The following is a 20,761-nucleotide window of genomic DNA, read 5'->3' as shown; positions in this document are numbered from 1 at the left end:
TTGTTAGCTTTGATACTGAGCTGCGGCTGAATGACCCACTACAGTTCAGTGATGAGGTTAAGTTAATTACTGTATCTGTGCTCTCCACCTTCCACATGGTTACTGCTGAGAGAGATTTTGATGCCTTTTGCTTTAATTAGCAAAAGGGAATGAACAGATGTAATTGGGTTTTGAAATAATCCTGTCAGTATCAACAAGCATCCTGTTTCCTCCAACTTTGTTAAATGTACTTCTACAGGCAGAATTCTGTGGAGGGAATGACGTTTTTCTGTTACTGTCCACATTAAAATGTTGCCATCTTAACATTAATGCAAATTTTTGAACAGTTCAAATAGTTAATATTTTAACAGAATTTTGACCTGAAAAAGTCTATAACTTCCGTTCAAAGAGGTGATAATTATTTTGTTTGTTCATGTGAATATACCAAAGATGGAACTTTCACTGCAATTTTGTACTTTTATATTTGTGATAGATTTTTAACCCAGTTTTCAATTAGGAAAGATAAATTTTAACTTTTAAAAGTTTACCAAAATGTATAAACTTTCATGATTTTTGGATATTATCTCTATTTTATTTAATTACTTTGGCTAGTTGTACAGAGTTTACACACATTAATAGAAAAATGCAATTGAAGAAATGCTATAAACTTTTCCAGTGTAGTATGAGATTTCCAATTTTCGTTTTTTCTAGTGTAGGAGTATTGATTTTTGTTTTAATATTTTCAATTTAAAATTCTAATTCAGATTTCTCTTACTGAGTAGAAATGTGTAATTATACATTTTCTTCATTTTTTTTTCTAATGATCATATCTAAAATAATTGAATAGTGTAGTTTGGGGAAATGTTATAATGTTTTTACTGAATTTAGGTTTTCCCCCTCTATCCTTAATAGGTGCTATTCTTTTTCCCACAGCTATTCAGACAGTGTGAATACTGTCCTCATGGGCCGAGGCAGCTGTACACTTAATAACTTTGGGATTGTCAACATCACGTCTCTTCTCTGAGTGTTATTGAAAAATTTGAGTAATATTTCTGTAACTATACCTCACAGTGATGCTAGAGTCAAATGAGATAATAAGAATGCTTTTTAAGTGGTAAAGAGCTATAAGTTTTACTACTGTATTTTTAGTATCTGATATGTTTACTAATGTTCACTAGCTTACAAGTTGACAATCAAAATGAGTTAGTCATTGTCTTTGAGTCTTGCCCTCTGCATTTTAAATCAGTGTAGTGAACCTGAGTGGAGAAGGGAAAAACAGTCTCTGAAAATAAAAGTCAGAGCAGTCAAACTTAGTTGTATAAGAAGGAATAGTTCCAAGTTCAATGAATGTGATAAATCCTTCATTTTACTAGGTAATTGGACAGAGTCTTTTAAAGTAGCACTCTTGTTATTTTATCTGATGTCCTGTCAGAATTAGACAAGTGGATATGAGTTGTTTCTGTCCATTCCTCATGGACCCATTTCATGGAGAGGGGGCACAAAACTTCAAAATTAAATTTGGATTTTAATTAGTATCCAATTGTAATCTTGCTTATTTTGGTTGGCAGAATAATGCAACTCCTCCTTAGCCCTCTCCCTCCCAATACAAAAGATTCCACGTCCTAGTTCCTAGAACCTGTGACTATGTTATGTTACATAGTCTATGGAATATGTAGTAACATGTAAAATGTAATAATATGTAGTGTTATAATTTAAAGCAAAGTTATTCATTAAGGTCTATTTAAAAGTGAAATTTTTTTTTTGGTAAGGTTGATTGGCCCTGAGCTAATATCTGTTGCTAATCTTCCTCTTTTTGCTTGAGGAAGATTATCACTGACCTAACGTCTGAGCCCATCTTCCTCTATTTTATGTAGGATACTGCCAAAGTGTGGCTTGACAAGTGGTGCTAGATCTGTGCCCAGGATTGGAACCTGCGAACCCCTGGCTGCTGGAGCAGAGTGTATGAACTAACCATTACACCACTGGGACGGCTCCAAAAGTGAACCATTTTATTAATGTTCATTCATTCTGTTTTTTATTGTGAACTTCAGAAGAACGCTAGGTGAGTGGTTTGGCCCTGGCATGCAACATGTATGTGTCCTGGGTTAGTGTTCTGAGGCCTGTATTGGACATCTTTAAAATGTGGTTGTTAGGGAGGCAATGTAGTTAGTGTTAGAATTCTTGGGGGTTCATATTCCAGCCTCTATGTATTAGTTGTAGGAAAATGGCCTTAGTTTCTTCCTCTCCAAGTGGAGAAATGATGTGTCTTTGAGTAGGCCTGGGCTGCTGGCCGTACTGAGGAGGCCTCCCTGGCAGGGTTCACGCTTCTGTGTGTCTGGGTGACACTTGCAGCCATCAGAAAGGAGGGGAGAATTCAGAAGGGCCAAGCACTTCCTGTGGTCCTAGTCTTACAGGGTCTTTCCCGGGGAGGGGGGGGGGGACGTTCAAAATGCCAGGTGGTAACCCTCTAGCTCCTGGTCACCGGGTGGGTTCTTGGAGTGAGCTCGGAGCAGTGTCTGCTCACCACCAGACTGGAACCATTTAAGTGTTTTAATTTTGTCAGGCTGTGTTTACCAGTCATCTGTTTGCTTGCGTTCCCTGCTGGACCCCTCAACCACCCTCCTCTCACGACTCATCTCTGAAAGCTTCCAACGGTAAAGATTCACACCCACTCCGTAAACGGAGCATAGGCTGGGCAAGAGAACACAGCCCTCCGAGGGGCTGCATGGTTTATAGGCTCAGGTCCTCCTGCCCCGTTAGGATGAGTCAGAAACAAGATGCCTGAGTGTGTGAACAGGTGATTGCCTGAGACCACACACCTCAGAACCACAGAGGCCCAGATGTCACCCTGGGCAGCGAGGGAGAGTATAGGTCATTCTTTGGCCAGGATTATGGTCTCTTATGTTTGCAAAGCGGAGTCCACCCGTGATCCGTCAGACCCTGCCAGGGAGGAGTGGCCACGAGGTACGGGACAGAGAGGCCGAGGCATTCGAGGGAATTTCTGCCCTTCCAAGAATTGTAGAAGGAAGTGCACGGAGGCAGGAAATCCTGGTGGACAAGGAGCAGTGATCCTCGGGAAAGAAGCCCAGATGCAGCCTTCAAAGCGGCATCACAGACCTGTCCCCCTGGATACCAAACTTGCAGGGAAAGGAATTCAGAGCCGTGGACCGGGATCCCAGAGGATTCCAATCCAGGTGAAGGGTGAACATGGAGCCCCCAGAGGGGCCGGGGGAGGGAGGGTCCTGCCTGCCCTTAGTCCATCTGCACATGACCTTCTCCGGCCTTGACCCTCCACATGCACGTTTTGAGCTTTTACATCGTTCTCTGCACTTAGAGCTGCTGCTGTCCAGAGCCTGATTAGAAAACGACAAGTTCCTAACATCTGGTGAAGAGGAACCTCCACAAGAGAAGCCGAAAACGTGGCCTCTCCTCCAGAGGGGTGGAAAAGCAGCCACTGTCCTGGGGCAGGTCGTGGTGCTGGCCGGTGCCATTTTAGAGAACCCGCATTCCAGTGGTTGTTGCTCTGCCTGTGAAAGTACCTCCACCCTCTAAATGCCAGGAGTTCTGGGTGCTGTCTCTGCTCCTGGCCCACGTGAACCACACTGAAATGAACCCGTCCTCTGAGTAAGGGGGGCACGGAGGTGTCCTTCAGTATCCAGGGAGGGGCCTGGCCCTTCTCCCTTCTCTCACATACAATAAGCCGAGACCCTGCAAGATTTCTTCATTCCAGGAGGAACGCGAGAGTCTGTGTCTCCTTGACACGAGCACAGGAGGGGCAAGAACCAGACCATGACTCGCAGGCTGGAACAGAAACAGGATTTTAACGTCAAATTCAAAACTAGCACTAACTATTAACACGAAAGAAATACGGCCCCTTCCCAAGTGGTAAACAGGCGCTGGGGTGGAGATGCCAGGCCTGTGGGGTGGGGTCGTCCCCTCCCTCTTGGGCTCCAGGGGTCCCAGGAAAAGGCTTAGAATGTTCTTCTCCCCATCAGCATGGGAGGAGCCGGCCTGGGGCCCCGCGTGTTTCCCAGCTGTGTCCCCGCCGCTGAAGAGCAGGCTGCACTTGAGCTGTTGGAAGGACCGGGATCTGCCACTGTTGCTGGGTTCTGCGTCAGGGGTCTGGTGACTGAAGAGAAGACAGTGATGATTGGGGGGGGGTCACACCAGTATTACAGCCCAACACCTCAGCCCCCCTGCATTCTGCTCCAAACCTTGTCCTGAGTGTTCAGTCAACACTACCCCATTGTCCCTGACATGGGAGCTGGCATTTCGCTTCACCCATTTCACAGAAGAGGAAGCTGAGTCCCACAAAGGTCAAGGGAATTGTCCCTCACATGCCTGGTCAGCAGTGGAGCTGGGATCCCCGTGCCGGCTGTCCATCTCCCTAGGCCCGTGCTTAGCCCGAAGCTTTCCTGAGCCCCTGGCTTCAATCACTGCCTGTCTGGACACTCACCGAGCCCTGAGCTGAGAGATGCGCGATTCTTCTTGGGCAGAAAAAACCGGCACATCTTGCCGGCCCTCTCCTGTGGGGGCTCCAGGTGGCAGGACAGGCTGTAGCTAAAGGACAGAGTGGACTTTTCAGCTACCGGGAGCCACACCTCAGGTGACCCTCCCAGAGACGGCCAGCAGTTGGAGTCCCAGGGCCCCACGGGGGACCATGCAACAAGCCCCGGGACTGACCCGGAAGCCACGGGCACGGGCTCCCTGGAGCTGGCCATCAGAGAGAGTCCGCCTTGCCCTCACCAACTCCTGCCCCGCCTCACCTCTCATCCTCGCTGAGGAGCTCCATGGCCTGGAACCAGGCCCCAAATCGCTCCTCAGCCTCAATGTGGTAAAGATGGACTGCCTCCTGGAGCAGGAAGATCTGCTCGGTGACTTTGAATTCCTGGGAGAAAGGACATGATGCAGACAGGGCCTGGGTGGGGTACCGTGCTGGGGACTCAGACAGGTGAGAAGAGGGTCAAGGAGCTGGTCTGGGGTCTTGGCCCACATGGGAACCCTCCTTCCCTCCAATTCCGTGCAGGACTTGCTCGTTCTCACAGTTGGCTTGAAATAGCTCCTCCTGCAGGAAGGTGTCCTTGGTGCCAGCCCCTTCCCCCACGCACCAATGGGACGGCTTTCCCAGCTCTGGGTGCCAAACTCTCCCAAGAAAAGCAAGGCCCAGGGCATCGGGCCAGAGAAGGTCTTTCCCGGAGGAGTCTCTGATTGCCACAGCCCCACCCTCCGCACGGGGAGGCCACAGCTGCTCACCTCACTCCTTTTCTCGTAATTGATCTCATTTCCCTGGAAGGCAGAGAGCCAAAGTCCATGAGCAACAGCCCCCTTAGCCCATAGCTAGCCCCCGTCTCCACCTTTTCTCAGGTTGCACTACCAGCAGGGTCGACCAGGGAGCAGGCGCTACCAGAAACAGGAATGGGTCCCGGGCAAGACTCTGAGCTCCAGAGCAAGGAGGCCACGGGGCTATGGCTCAGGGACATTCTAAGACAGCCCTCTCTGACAGACAGACAGACTGAGGCGTCAGGCAGGAAGGGATGCTCAGCCACTCGTGTGCTTCCTGCCTTGGAGGGGCCTGGCTTCACTCCCTGCAGGGGCGGGGCCTGAGGGAGAGGCTGAGTCCAGCTCAGACACACCCTCCAGCAGCTCCGCAGTCAGGCAGCCTGGACTGGCGGCTCACCTGGATCCTATATTCACTCATCACTAAGATGGGCATGACACCCAGCTCCCGGGGTGGCTGTGAGGCCCTCACGAGAGGACTTTGCCAAGGGTTGCGAGCTCAGGCCTCAGTGCAAGTCTCTCCTCCCAAATCTCCGAATCCTGATCCCCAGCCCCACCTCCAGGCTTACTCACCTCCAGGTAATCCTCCATGTTGGTGTCCAGCAGCAGCAGGTAATTGAGGAATGTGCCAAGGAAGGGGACGAGCCCCTGTGCCAGCGGGGTGGAGATGGTGATGAGATCCCGCTCTCAGGAGCCGTCAAAGACCTCTCCTCCACTCCTCACCCCAGCCTCCTGCCCAGCCCAAGCTGCCCATCTAGGCAGCCTCCCCCCAATTTCCTCCTCTTCTCTCCTCCAGGAACCCCAAACTCCTCCAGTCACCTCCCAGCAGCCGGCTCTGGCTAAACCCAGGGTACGGGGTCCCCGCCCCTCCCTGTCCCAAATCCGTTGTGCGCCCATCCGTTCCAGGCCTCCTCCTGGTCACTTCCAATGCAGGCATTTCAGGTCTGTGGCACCAGGAGCAGGGCTGGAGGAGAAAGGCTCCCTCTCTGCTGGTAGAGACCTCCGGATAGGAAGGGGAGTCCCCTCTCCTGCTGATGAGGATTTTTAGGCTGCTTAATTTTAAAATGGCTTATGATGAGAATTTTTAGGCTGATTAGTTTTAAAACTACAGATGAGATTCAGGCTCCAAGGAGTGGAATTTGTTTGCCCCTTTGTTGGGAAACATTTACATTTCTAAGGGAAACCTCTATCTGTGAAGATGCCTCCCTCTCTCTGCCAGGAAGAAGGGGGGATGGTCTTATCTCTAGAAGCTCTTAATCAATGCCAGAGGCAAGAACTTAAGTTGGTTACTGTCTGCCAACCTCCTGTAACTGACCCTCCCCCCCACAAATCCTCCTTTGTCTTTAGCCGAGGATAAAATTCAAGTGGTGACTTCTGCCATTTACTCAGTCCGGTTTGGTTCTTATGTAAAAGTTGTGGTACCGCCAAATGGCCAGACCATAAGGGCACTGATACCATTTTAACTTTTTTACATATTCTTTGTCTTGTAAAGAGATAACTCACATACCTATGCTTTAAATTTAGCTCTAACCCTGAACTGGGGGCAGCAGCAGGAGCTCTGACTGCCCGTGGGTCCTGTCCCCATGCACCAGCTCTGCCTCCCCATGGGCTCTGTCCCCCTGCCAGCGGGGGCAGCAGAAGCGGCGGCAGCAGAAGCTCTGATTGCCCATGGGTACTGTCCCCATGCTATTCCACTCTCTAAATAAAAGAGCACTACTGCCAGATCTTAAGAGTCTAAGAAATCTTTCTTTCGACTCCTCGGCTCACCGACCCCGCATCATTTCTGGTTGCCCGTACGGGGATCTCGCTTCATCGGCTTGTGAGCTCGAGTTCTGGTAAGTGCCCTTTTTCCTTTCCTTGTGCCTTTCTCTTTTTCGAGGATGGATCTAAATTCACTTCTGCATCGGGAACTTTCTTGGATGGCTGTATGAATCCACGTTTGCTGCCCATGGCTACCCTATGGGGCAAATCGTGGCATTCAGCTTGAAGAGAATCAGTACCTTAAGCCTCAGGGTGGTGGAGAATGAATTAATCCATTCCTTCCTGACTCTATCTCTAATAGACAAATAGACAAATTTTACGTGGGCGCGGGTCGGCCACTTAAGTCATTAGGACGGCCGCCCATCTCCAAGACTCCCGTGGAAGGTTTCTTTTCCTAAGGCTGGAATTGGGATCCCTCCCTGTGGCACCTGACCACTCTTCGAACTGCGGGAAGGTCCCAATCGGGACTCCAGTTCAAGGAAAGTACCAAACTCTAACCTTTGGTGGAGTATGGGAACCCCTTCTTGGGAGAATGGCTCCAGGCTGCAATTGGGTAGAATGTCCCCTAGACTGGTGGAAAATTCCTCACTGTTTTTCTCTTTCCTTTATCCTGGGGACCATTCACCAGGCACCTATTACTGCCAGGCATAATAGGGAAGATGTTCAAGGGATGCTCCCATCATCCCTTGCTACAGGAACTCCATTGGGGGGATTTTTGAGGTAAGGGCTCCCTTTCTCTCTGGGACCATTCACCAGGCGCATATTCCTGCCAGGCAGAATAAGGAAGATGTTCAAGGGATGCCCCCATCATCCCTTGCTACAGGAACCCCAATGGGGGAATTTTCAAGGTAATGTCTCCTTTTCTTACATCTCTCTTAAAGTTCTCCTTTTCTAACAACGGGTAGGACGCTGCCCTAGGTTACAATGGCCATTTTCATCTCCTTTTGAACTTTGCAACTGGGAAACAAAGAAATCTTTAAAGAGTAAAAGGCTCCACCCCTGGGAGCCCCAACTTTGGGTTTCTGGGCTTGATCACCCCAGCAACCCTAAGTGGGGGTGCCCTTTCTTCCTTCGGGAAGAAAGGCCCCGGGCCATGGTTCCTCATAAAGCTTTGTTTAATTTTCTCTTGCTATTCTGTCTCATGTGAATTTAATTCGTTCTCCGGCCGGACGAACCCACATTTGGGAAGAGGAAATGTCTTCCTCCCCTACAGTTTTGGTGCAGTCGGCAGAATAAAATTTCACTGGCTGGACACTGCTTGCTCCTGGACTGCTGCTGCCGAGAGATCCCGGACCCCTGACGAGAGCCGGCAAGAGGTTAGCACGTCAGTCTCCCGGATCTCTGCCTGCAGGCTCCAATGGAAGCAAGAGTGGTGAGTTTTTTTTTGCTCTTCTAAATTTAGATTAGCAGGAGAAAATGTTGGTAAGGCTAGCTTCTCGGATTCAGCAACTATACGATTTGAGTACTCACTGGTTGTAGATCCTTTTCCTCCCAGAGATAGACTTTTCCTTGTCTCTGTCTTTTTGTTTGTCATAAGACACAGGCATCTCTATAAGCCTGTTGTCTGGGCTTTTTGCCTTGTTCTATGTCTTGAGAGCTTGGTTTTTGTGACCTTTCTGGTCTCCGCCATCAGAGGATGCATGTACCGGCACGTATCTTGGCGGCCAGTCACATAGACTGGGGCTCTGGGGTCTTGAGAGCTTGGCTCTCTTTGTCCCGCTGTGTAAGCTCTTGGGGAAGTTTGTCATAAGAGGTCCCAATTGATTTCATAAGGGGCCTTTGTCGTCTCAACCTTTGTTGCTTGCCTTTACTTTCTTAGGCTATTTTTGAGAGTGAATTTTCTGGATCTCTTTTGGGGACGCCTCTTTGTCCTTGGTTAAGCTTTGGTTGAGTCGCTGTTAAGATCCTACTCGTCAGTTGGGCCTGATCACCCCAGCAACCCTAAGTGGGCGTGCCCTCTCTTGACGGTTGACTCATTGAGTATTTTAGTCACCTCCTGAGCTGGTTATGAGGGTAGGAGGCCTGTGATTTATTCTGTGAACTGTCGTGCTAGCGTAGTGTGCCCCAGCACGGGAACTGTTGTGTGACTCTTATCTTGATAACCCTCTGGAACAGGCCATGAGGGCGAGGTTTGAGCTCTTCTTTTCCTTTCTTTGTCTGTTTTGCTCATCATCTCTTCTGTTGTCACCAAGTCGAGGTTAAGTTCAGGCTAGACCTGAGCAGAACCTTGACCTTCTGTAAAATCAGAACTTAAGCCTTTTGCCAGGGACTTAACTCTCAACCTTGGCACTGGGAGTGCCTCCAGCCAGTTCCAGGCCTTTTTCTCCTGCTTCCCTACCTCAACTGTGCTGGCTCGGAGACAAAGTGCCCAGGCTGAGCGGGACTTGACTAAATCTTATAGCTATGTCAACACCCGCAATCGGCCTCTGCACCCTTTCTCCAGCTGCTGTCAGTCAGACACTGGCTTTACCGCCATGGGGCACGCCCTAAGCATCCCCAGAGACCCACCCTGCGGATGCATTCTAACTCCATCTGGGAGAAAACTTGAGGGGTTTCTCTGTGCCTTTGTGATGCAGTTGGACAGGTAGATCAACCTGGAAGGTAATTTGAGTTGCAATCCAGTTTTTGGGAAATCAAGAGCAACTGTCCTTAGAAAATCCTTGCAAGACTGGAAATACAGCTCTAGAGGCAGTTCGGACTCCACCTAGTTCCTTTATCACGAAAAGGATTATCATCTCCCCTCTCCAGGAACTACTATCTAAGGCCATCACTAATTCCTAAGACTGAAGCAAAAAAGGAAAAAAGAGGAGGGGAAAGGCAAAACGGCCATAAGCGTGCCCTTGCAAAAAATCTAGTATCTTGAGTATCTTCTCCACAAATATTGGTAAAAAACAATAGCTGTAACAATAGCTGTGCAGTCTCTGTGTATGTGTGTCTATGTGTACGTTATATGTGTGATATTTTACCTCCGGATGGTATTACCAAAATTAAGAGCTCTGTTTAATTGGCTTAAAGTAAGCACTTACATAAATTCTAAATGTAGTAGAAATTAATCCAATGTCTTTCAAGTTAACGTGATGTGAATTAACCTTTAGTAAATGGAAGCTTGTTTTAAGTTTGTTGGTTTGATTGAAAATAGTCTTGTTGTCAGAGTTGTCGGTATTTGCATATGATGCAGGCATGCAGCCTGGGTTTCATAGTCAAATACGTTCACGTTGTCTGTTAGAAATTCGTCAGCAAAATAATAGCTTTAAATGATGACCAGTTTTGTCTAATGTCTCGTGATGTTTTTGTAGCTAATCTGAACATAATTGTTGGAAACAAACAGTTTAAATAGATAAAAGTGGGTACAATAACGGTTTTATGGTCTGTATACTTGGGAAAAGAAACCAGCTTCGAAATTCTTTTGGTAACAATCTTGAGTTTTGCCAAGTTAAGTGAATGTTAAAAATCTGAGTATCTGGGTCGTTTTTGAATTGGATAGAACACTGAAACATTATTGCTAAACGTACCTAAGTTATTTACTTTTGGTGTCTTATTGTAAAGAGGCTAAAAGCGTTTGGGTCTATTAAAAAGCGTGCCTTGTGTTTTATTGCGAAGCGGCGTGTTTCTAGAAATTAGAAAAAGTGTTTAGAATGCTGATATAAAAGATTGCTTACCTTTTCAGTGTTTACTAGGGTCTGTTAAGGGTTAAAAGTTATTAACCTATGTAATTAAAGCTACTGGGAATTAATAAGGAAAACAGCTCTGTATTCAAGGAAAGTAAGGTGTAAGTTTTCAGTAAAGAAGGTATAAAGAATGGAAGTATTTTTGTTTGATGGGTTAAGAAAGATAAATTTGTCCTAAAGTACTAGAAAGGAAAAAAGAAAGACTTTGGGACAAATTCTGAAGGCAAAAAGAAAGTTGTAGAAGGTTTGTGAAGGAGAAATTCTGAAAGGAGTTTTATGACTGGTGAAGCAGACCAAGATTAAAGTAAATTCAATTAAGTGAATGAGTTTTAATGTTAAAAATAAGCTGGTACAGAAATTAAAATTTGGTTTTCTCTCAAAGGATAATTTTCTTGAACTTTTGGCCTGCTCTAACTCTACCTAAAAGACAAATCTGTTTTGTTAAAATAATGACTGAGGTCACTCTTAAGATTTTTGACTCTTTCTGTTATCACTTTGAATAGATACCTGAGCAGTATTTCACAGTGAGCGTTGTTTGAACAAGTGTTTTAAAGTCTTTTGATATTTTTGACAAGCTTCTCGTGAAAAATATTCAAGTCCTGAGTAAAAGGGTTTCTTTTGAAAATACTAAATTACATGGGAAGCATTGTCAAATAAGCTGATAAACTTTCTTAGGTAGTATTATGTGGGTAAATGTTATTGATATACGTGTCTTAACATTATATAGCATTCCTAAAATTCTGATCTGTCCTGGTTATGGTCGTAATTCCAATTGTCATCTTGAAGTGTTGTACAGAGGTAGCCAAGTTTCTTTGTCAATTGCCCTTTTGAGTCTTTTGTCCATTCACAGATAGTTGCTGTTTTACTGATGCTTTTTGCTTTTGCAAATGTTTCGTCTTCAGAGAAATTCCTGGAAAGGATTATGACAAAGGTTCTAAACTGTATGTTTCTGATAAACTTTCCGAGTGTAAAACTGAATTGGGTAAGAAATTACAAAATTCTAACAGAGAAACTGTGCTCATAGATCTGCTAACAGAAGATTAAACTCAATAATCAATTATACAGGACTGTGTGAACTGATGAGGATGATTATAATTTTTTATGACTTCTGTTTGAAATATTCTTGAGTTTTGATGTGTTGTTTTGTTTTCTCATATTTAAGGAAATCTTTTTCTCTTTTATCTTATGCTAACTATGACTTAGAGCAATTTGGTGAAATTATACCTTTATGAGCAAAACTGAAACATTTATCTTTTTCTCCCTACCTGATCCCTCCAGAATTTAGAAACTTTGTGAGTGAGTATGGTTATTTCGTGGCAATATAGTTATTTGCATAAGTTCAATAAGAATCTCTTCTCCTTCTAACAGGACACATTGGTTATATTACCAAGGCTTTGACTGGAATGTCATATTTGAAACATGCAGGCTCAGATATGACAAGACAGCTTTTCAGGAACAAAGATTGGACTTTCTGGAATACAGCCACTTGGAATCATGGGCCTGGTACCTTGTTTACAGAGATTCTGGCAATCTTACCCGGTAAGTAAGGAAGCTTGCTTATCTGGCAGGTGCAAGGAACCTCAGAATATTTTGGAGGACCTCGAGGAGAGAGGAGTCCACCCAAATCTAGAGGTACTGCAGGCAAAATCTGACAGCATGTCCTTGGCTTGGCTTTTCTGGCCTCGAGAGGCCTTTACAGTTCAATCTGAGATTCCTCATAAAAAATTCCAGCAAAGCAGATTTAAAAAACCGGTATAATCAATTGCCATTCTTGCTGCACTTATGTAAATAATTGGACCAAGTTTTATTGAAACTACACTTATTTTGCAAACCAGTTTATCTTAATTTGGCTATCTTTTGTGAAAATGAGGGTGATTTTAGAGAGAAAAAATTATGTTTCATTAGAAACTATAGTACGCATTTATGAATATTAGATTCTAACTCTTCTCCTCTACAAGATTCATCTATATTACTAATCATAATGTCTCCTTGTGGCCATCTGTCTCTGACACCTGGGAGAACCCTGGCCACAATCAAACCTTTTCCTTCAATACTACTGCCCAAACACTAACTAGATTTGCCTTGTCACAAGTGGATCATGAACAACAAGTTCCAAAGGTAAAGTCCCCAGCTTATCAATATACACAGGATGGACTATATCAAATTTGGGACGAATATATTTGGCTCACTCCTACTAGTGGTCAACTCAGTCAAAAGGCCACTATATATGTTGGGAACAAACCAATCACACCTGTGATACGTGGCCTAATAGCACCCGACCTATGGGACAAATTCCCCGTCATATGTGTTCTCATATCATAAGCTTAAAAAGTACTGATTGGTTTGGGACTGACTGGGATAGACGGCCAAGCACACGTTGGCTAGCCCCTAATGGCACTCAGTGGTTATGTGGCTCCAACTTACGGCCTTGGCTACCACCTCGATGGATTGGACGATGCACCCTAGGTTTCATCGGGATGCAAGGTAGAACTACATTTACTATATCTCCTCCTGCTAACCTACCCAACCTGCAACAGCGCTGGACCCGCTCTGTCTTCCACTGGTATGACCACGTTGCCTCAATTTTCCTTCCCCAGTTAGGAATCGAAAGTGTCATCTGGCACATGGAAGCTCTAAACAAATTTACTATGAAAGCATTAAATGATACGCAACATAGCCTTTCGCTGCTCTATTTAGAAGTGTCCCAAATGCGTAAGGCAGTCCTCCAAAACCGAATGGCACTGGATGTCTTGACAGCAGCGCAAGGGGGTACTTGTGCCATTATAAAAACTGAATGTTGTGTTTATATTCCTGACTACCATTGGAATATCTCTGGCTTCCTATCTGATACGAGCCACCAAGTTAAGTCCATGTCTGACCCTACCCTATCTCTAAATGATTGGTTGAACTCTTGGTCAGGTCCAGGTTTCTGGACTACTATCAAAACCTTATTCATTGGGTTAATCATCTTGCTTGTATTTCTTATTATAATTTGATGTCTATTTCGTTGTTTGTCTTCCACATGTCAACAAAGTTTCACCTCCTGGACCACCTCTCATCAAATGATTCTCTCGTCGCCAGAGGATCTGTACACCTTGTCAGCCTTGGACGCCACGGGTGCAGCCTTCCGGTCCGCTAAGCCTCCTGCCTGTACCCATGGCCCCATTTAGGGACAGCTCTACGACCTTGTACAGCCGGAAGTAGTTACAGAAGACTGACCATCGTCCATATCCCCAAAAGATTTCGGGGCCAAAATGGGTTCGGGGGGGTTTATGATGAGGATTTTTAGGCTGCTTAATTTTAAAATGGCTTATAATGAGGATTTTTAGGCTGATTAGTTTTAAAACTACAGATGAGATTCAGGCTAAGAAATCTTTCTTTCGACTCCTCGGCTCACCGACCCCGCATCACTGCGACTCCTGGGCCCCTCCTCCACAGGCACCCTTACCTTCTGGGCACCTATGGGGCCCGCCTCCAGGCTGGTCAACATAGAGGTCGCCTCCTGCCAGGGTGTTGACAGGGCCAGTGAGCCGATGCTGCCCTCCAAGAGTCCTCCCAGACCCCTCCCAGATCGGGGACCCTGGACATGTGGCCCCAGTCACCTGGTGCCCCTGCGGCTCCCACCTCCAGGGTGCTCTGATTCCAGAGCCATCCCAGCTCCAACACTCACTCCTGTGTGACCTTGGGCCCGCCCAGGCCTCCCTGAACCTGTTACCTCGTCCGGAAAGTTTCAGGAACTCTGTCTGCCTCCCACAGTCTCCTGAGGCCCAAGCGTCATCTGACCGTCATCACTGCTCTCCGCTCAAGCCTGCCTTTGGAGCCAGGTCCAAGCTCCCCACATTCCTCCCCACCCTTGAACCTCGTCACCCACTGTGAGGCCTGCGCCACGGCTTATCTCCCTCTGGGTCCCAGATGAGGAGACCAAGGCCCACACAGGGGCAGGGACTTGCTCAGCGGGCCCCAGAGGAGAGGCTGCTCCCCCTCCCAGCCACAGGCCCTGTCTCCTCTGCCTTCACACCACCCTCTGCCCAGCCGCTGACCACAGTGCTGTCCTCGGGAGTCTCAGGCTGTGTTCGGGCCCCCAGCTGGGCCGAGCCATGGATGGAGGGAGATGAGGTGTCTCAGGAGGCCTGGTCTAGTGGCTTCTGCCAGCCCCAACCCCCAGGAGTCTCTGATCCCAGGCCGAGGCCAAGGCCTTGCTAAAGCCCTCAGCTCCCTAGGATCCCCTCAGGGAGTTCCCCTGCACAGAATTCTTTCTTCATCCGCTCAGGATGGGGACCCCGAATGCCACGTCTGACTCGCAGGGGAGGGGGCGACCAGGGCACTGCGGGGTGGCATTTGCTTTCTGTTTTACGAGGAAACTTCTGACGTCGGGGCAGGAAGGATCCCTGAAGAAGCCATCAGTTCCCTGGGCACTTGCCCTTGCCCTCCGGGGCACATGTCATCGCCAACAAGGACCTGGGTGAGCATCCCACTGGGACTGTCTGCAGCGCCCACTTTAGGGGCCAGAGTGGGGAGTCACCGAGGGGACACAGATCTGTCCCAGGTCCAGTGTCCGTCCCAAGGCTGGGAAGCCCCTGAGTGCCCCCGGCCCGTGGGATCCGGCAGTGCCCATCCCTCAGGCAGGCAGGGTGCCCTTCTTGCGAGGCACAGTGAAGACAGAAGGAGCAGTGGGGCCCTGGCTTCCTGAGCACAGACTGGGCTGCCTTCGGAAGAGAGGAAGCCCGCCCACTCGCTCCAGCCAGTGGCCAGGAGGAAGATGCAGGGCAGCTGATGGAGCAGCATGGAAGCCAGACACCGGCACCTTCTGCCAGGTCCTCAGCCTCCTGGAACAGTCCAGCCCGCACCATTCTATCCCATGCCCCTGGCCTCCTGTCCCAAACTGCCCCCACCTGCCCATGGAGCTAGCACATCCCTCTTCCTGTCCATCTTTTCCTGACCAACTTCACGTGACAGGAGAACCAAAGCTCATCCTGCCGGGTCCCCTCCCCTCTCGCTCCCCCTCCTTCCAGATGTGCAGCCTCCGTCTTACCTTCACCAGCTGCCTCCTGCTCACCCACTGGTCTTTGATGAACCTCTTCAACTTTCGAGAGCTCTTCCTGAGGGGAGAGGAAAGAAGGAAAGAAAACCCGGGGCGGTTGAAGGCGAAATGCCTTTTGTTGAGAACCCGGAAGGTTCAAAGGGCCTGGGGCCTGGACGAGGGTTTTCCCTGGGTTCTTCGGAGCTCTGAGGTCACCGTGGGACTCGGGTGGAGGCTCTCCTGCGGTCACCTGGGGCCTCCATTCCCACTCCGACTGAGCACATTGTTTCTAACAGTGTTGGTTGCCGATGAGGGCTCCGTTGCTGCGAAGTACACCCTTGGAAATCTCCAGTGTGGCTCAATCCAGGATGTGCCAAGGGGGGAACCTGACTCCTGAAGCAGAACCACTGCCTAGGGTCTCAGAGAGTCTCAGAGACCCGAGAAAGGAGGCCAGTCCCCATCCCTAGGGTCCGCTGCCTCCCAGATGGTCCTAGCTGAATGAGGGGTCCATGGCAGTCGTACGGGGGATGTCTGGTCCGCCCTGGTGGTGCTTGGATGGAGCACGGCCTACCCACCTGGCAACTCGTCCCCATGTCTTTTGCAGACGGCTGATGGAGGGGCTCTGCAGAGCAGACACGATGGCACGCAGGGACGCATAATTGCCAAGGACTCGGCACTCCTGAGGAAGGGAAGGGAATGAGCTGCGACGGCGGGCTGGAGCCCTGCTTCCTCTGGCTTGTGTCCCCTCATGGGCTTCTGCTGTCCTGGATGAGGCAGATGCCCAGGGAAGCGAGGGAGGGCACACCTGGGAGCTGATGAGTAACGCTCGCGGGCAGGAAGATTTTAGCTCAACCCAGGGCGGGAAGGGAGCTTCCCACCACTGGGACCAGCACTCAAGGTCAGCAGGCCCTTGGCAGCAAGGGGCCTAGGACTTTGCCGAGGCCCAGACCACCGACTTCAAGGCTGAAAGCTGCGAGAGGAGAAGGGGCAGTCCCCCTGACTCCAGGGAGGGGCTCCCTGGGCCCTGCCACTACTGACCTTGGCCACCTGAATCCACAGCTCGACGACTCTGGCCCTGTCCTGGGCCGTCATGCTGAGGTCCCCAAGGCACGTCGTGATGACACAGCGGGACACGTGAAGAAACTGGTTGATAGTGGCCCCAACGGTGGGAGCCAGGTACTCCTTGCTCCCATTGGGCCGCTGGGACCACACAAAACCCAGGCAGTGGCGGGGCTCCACCTTCTTGAACAGCTCCTGGGGAGGATGGGGACTGTCACCTGACCCTGCCACACCCGAGCTCAGAGTCTGCAGGCCCCCGCAGCCCCAGGCAGGAGGCACTGGTCAGCGGCAGCTCAGGAACCTGAGGAGGTGGCCTGAAGCTTCTGGGAGTCTCTGGGTTTTGTCTGTGTCCGCTGAGGCCGCCCAGCGCAGGATGACCGAGGACCCAATAGGGGCGGGGAAGAGAAGTCCCATTGGCTCGCAGCCCAGTCTTGCTTCCCCCAAGCACCAGAACACGGCTCACACCTGCCCATCTCAAGGGGCATCTTCCACCCGTTCCCATCACCCTCTGGTCCCACTCCCCTTTCAGATGCATGTTCCCCCGAGGCAGCAACAACCATGGGCTTTGTTTGCCTGTCTTCCATGTAGGTAAGGACGCAGTAGGTGTCTAATAAGTACGGAGGCTGTTGAGGCCTCCTGGGCCGATGGGTGAGTGACCCAGGACTTGGCAGCACTCCAGTGAGCTTCCCTCCCCCACCAGAGGGCTATTCTCTGCCCCGCTTCCTCTCTGTTCGACCTCATCCATCTGCACAGCCACTCTGCCCAGCAGGTGCCCGCCCTTGGTGTGCTCTCTACTGTCCATGTGGGGACAGCAAGGACTTGGGGGCCAGAAGGTGGCCCAGGTCACCCGGTGGGTAAGTGGGGGAGCTGTGACTTGCACCCACATCGTTGGATTGCGGCTGAGGGAACAGGAGGTCTGGGGCAGCTGATGGCCCACCAAGGCGGGCCCCACCTAGCCCAAGAGCCCCGCTGCTCACCGCATCCATCCGCGTCAGCTGCTCGGCCACCAGCTTCGGAGGGAAGTCCAGCAGCTTAGGCCTCTCCTCTCTCAGCTCGGCGCTCACTTCTGCGGTGACTTCGGCAGCTGGAGGCAGAGTTCGTCCAAAAGAATGGCGCATCTTGCTCCAGCTCAGAAGCTGGCACTGGGGCTGAAGCTGATGGCGCTCGCTCCGGCCCTGGAGAGGCCGATGGAGGTGAGGCTGCCGGTGGTGAGGCTGCCTCCAGCTCCGGCGCGGACGGTGGAACTACAGCTGGAGCTGCCTCTGGCCCCGGAGCTGGCCCTTGCTCTGGCTCTAGAGCCGGCAGGAGCTCTGGAACTGGCGCTGCAGCAGGAGAAAGAGAAAGTTTCACCTACGTACCCGACTTTACAAGACAGGAGAGACTCCGCTGTCTTGAAGGGAACCCCAGCCCGTGAACCCCACCGCAGACAGTCTTCCCAGACTGCTGTCCCCTCACCTTCCAGCTCTGCCCTCCTGGGCCCCAGATGTTGCAGCTGGACCTGGGGAAGGTAGGCAGGGCCTCCCAGGTGCGACCCAGGCCAGATGACACGCAGAGAGGCCAGCCGCATCCTGAAAGAGGGAAAGGGCGTGGGCTCCCAGAAATCCTGCATTGGGTCCAGCCAGGTTCCCACCATAGAAGACGCGGTACTGGGCGGAAGCAGTTGGGCCACAGAGCCAGAGGCCTGGCCGTCACTTCCACACTGTCCTCCCAAGGCACCCTGCTTTGGGTCTGGGCCCTGGGCCTGCCCCTTTCCACCAGGGGGGAATCCCACCCCGGCGCTGACTCCTGTGTGGCCATCCTGGCAGTGGCAGGCCTGCTCATCCAGCAGGTGGAACACGGGGTTTGTGTGAGTCTCTTCTTCCCACTGCCACTCTTCTCGCAAAGAGGCTGGACACAGTCCAGCCCAGCCCTCCACGCCCTTGTGCAAGTGGACTGAGGACTGAGGCCGATGTGTGAGCGGCTCGCTGACACCCCTCCTCTTCTGGGCCTGCTGGTGGTGGTCAGAAGGGGTGGATATGGAGAAGGGGAAGCGGAGGGAGGCGGGACTGTGGTGGGGATGGGTCGCTAGGGAACAGCTCAAGCCAGCCTCCCCTCTGGTTCCCAGGGGCTCTGGGACCCCACCCACAGCTCTCTTTCACTCCTGTCCCCTTGGAGTAGAAGCCATCAGACCTCAGCCCTCCCAGAGGAATCAAAAGATGAGTGAGATCAGAGTTGTGCCGGGCCCGCCCCAGCCACAGTCCTCTGTCCTCTTGTTCTCCCCCAGCCCTGTTCTGTGGAGACAGGAGGCCCTCGTCTGGCACTCAAAGAACACTCAGGTCTTTAGTTGGCGCTGGGGTCCATCACGCATGAGAACGTGGGAAGAGGCCTCCAGTCGTAAAGGAGCATAGGAGGGCATCCCCTGGGACAGGCGGGGGACAGGATCTGTGGATGATATGGTGTGTGACTATGTGAGTCTCAGGCTGCTGCGGGGGTCCAGGGGCTGTGTCTGCTTCATTCACTGCGTTGTGCCAAGTGTCTCTAAAGCTCCTCTAAAGCATGTCACAGGTGCTTAATATACAGTGTTCTCGAATGAACTCCAACCAGAAGCATCCCCGGTAGCTGAGTGGGCCTGGGGCCCCTCTGCGGCCCCGGAGACCCCTCCTTGGCTACTCCAAGTACCCTCCCCACGACCAGCTGGATGGAATCCCACACTCCCTGCCAGAGTGCTTTCCGTGTGCCTTTGCAAACTCAGAAAGGCCCCATCCCAGCGATGGGGGAGCAGACTGCTCTTCATCGGGGAGAGGGAAAGAATAACCAGGAACAACCACGGCACGTCTCTCAGCCCCTTCTGTAGAGCCAGGCCCCAGGGAAGCACCTGCCGTGGCTCATCCCATTCGTGCCCACCAGAACCCGATGAAGTTTATCCTCTCCCACTCCACTTTGCAGAGGAGCAATCGAAGCTCAGAGAGATGGAGGGCCGTTTCCAAGACACACAGCTGGCAGGGGGCAGAGTCACCACTGTGCTGAGGAGGGGCTGGGCACTCACGTAGCAAGTAGGTCGTCCAGGACCCCGTGGGAGGTGAGGACAGCCGCGCAGTCGAACATGATGGTGGTGACGTTGGCCACGTTTCGAGGCGCCCAGGCTGGTCCTATGGACGGTGGCAGCCTCTCCAGCAGGCCTGCCTGGAGGGCCCGCATCCTGCAGGCCTCATTCCGCTGCCCGAGTGACTCTCCGCGCTGGGTGAGATGAGGAAGGACACAGAGTCACCAGCACCAGCGTGAACCTCCAGGAAGTCAAGGTCTGGAGGTCCCCCAGGAACTGTGAGCCCCTCAGGGATGTGTGCAGAGGAGGGACAGGATTGCCCACAGCCAACCGCTTTCCAGGCTTGAAAAGTCCAATTTGAGTTTGGGCGGGGGGAGGATTATACGATGAGTTCCTCAGGACACTTGGCTGGCTTGGCAAGGACAGACCGCCCCGCACCAAAGCGTGCAGTAAGAGCACTGACCAGCGAATCCAACACAAACATCCCCATTCTAGAGATGAGAGGATGGAAGCTTCGGGCTGCCAAGTGGCTGCTCAGGGTCCTGTGGGTCGGAACTGAGAACCGCCCTAAGCCAGGGCTGCAGGACTCCCCCGCTCCCCCACCTGAGGCTTCATGTGCTCCTGACATGACGGGAAATGTCTGGTGGGAACCTCAGCCCTCCCCAGTCGGGAGACAGAGACGCTGCGAGGATCTGGCTGACTACAAGAAAGGACGCTGGTTTTTCTTTCTTTGACACGAAAGGGAGGTTTGAGACCCTCGTTACAGAGGTCTCAGATTCAGAAAATGGCAAATTTCAAAGATGCCCCTGGCCGAGTGTGAAGCGCAAACATCAGTGTTTTGTCTACTCCGCCTAGGGTTAGGAAAGAGCGACTTCCCACCCTCCTAGGTAGCTGGTGAGGAGGCGTGGAAGTCCAGATTCCTTTGGGACTGGGCCCTTGGGACACTCCAGTGGGAAAGCCCTGGGCGGGTCCAGG

The 20,761-nt window shown here is 50.8% G+C and overlaps 2 protein-coding genes across 2 annotated transcripts in view; one reads left to right on the top strand and one right to left on the bottom strand.

Moving 5' to 3' along the window:
- LOC106832852 (zinc finger protein 407-like) overlaps nucleotides 1-11,803 on the top strand; it is a 128,306-nt gene extending 116,503 nt beyond the window's left edge. Inside the window, 1 exon segment of the mRNA XM_070481273.1 lies at nucleotides 1,854-11,803. Within this exon segment, the coding sequence (XP_070337374.1) occupies nucleotides 1,854-1,950 (97 nt within the window). The 3' untranslated portion in view covers nucleotides 1,951-11,803.
- On the bottom strand, nucleotides 10,770-17,882 carry LOC123275870 (ral guanine nucleotide dissociation stimulator-like). Its single transcript, XM_070481275.1, has 2 exons — nucleotides 17,742-17,882; nucleotides 10,770-16,959 (listed from the first exon to the last, which is right to left on the bottom strand). The coding sequence occupies exons 1-2, from the start codon at nucleotides 17,880-17,882 to the stop codon at nucleotides 16,663-16,665; spliced, it is 438 nt and encodes a 145-aa protein (XP_070337376.1). The 3' UTR covers nucleotides 10,770-16,662.
- Between the last annotated feature and the right edge of the window lie 2,879 nt (nucleotides 17,883-20,761).

Source organism: Equus asinus, chromosome 12 (genome assembly GCF_041296235.1).
Source record: "Equus asinus isolate D_3611 breed Donkey chromosome 12, EquAss-T2T_v2, whole genome shotgun sequence".
Lineage (NCBI taxonomy): Eukaryota > Metazoa > Chordata > Mammalia > Perissodactyla > Equidae > Equus > Equus asinus.
The sequence above is the reverse complement of the archived record's forward strand: the minus strand, read 5'-3'. Positions and strand labels throughout refer to the sequence as shown.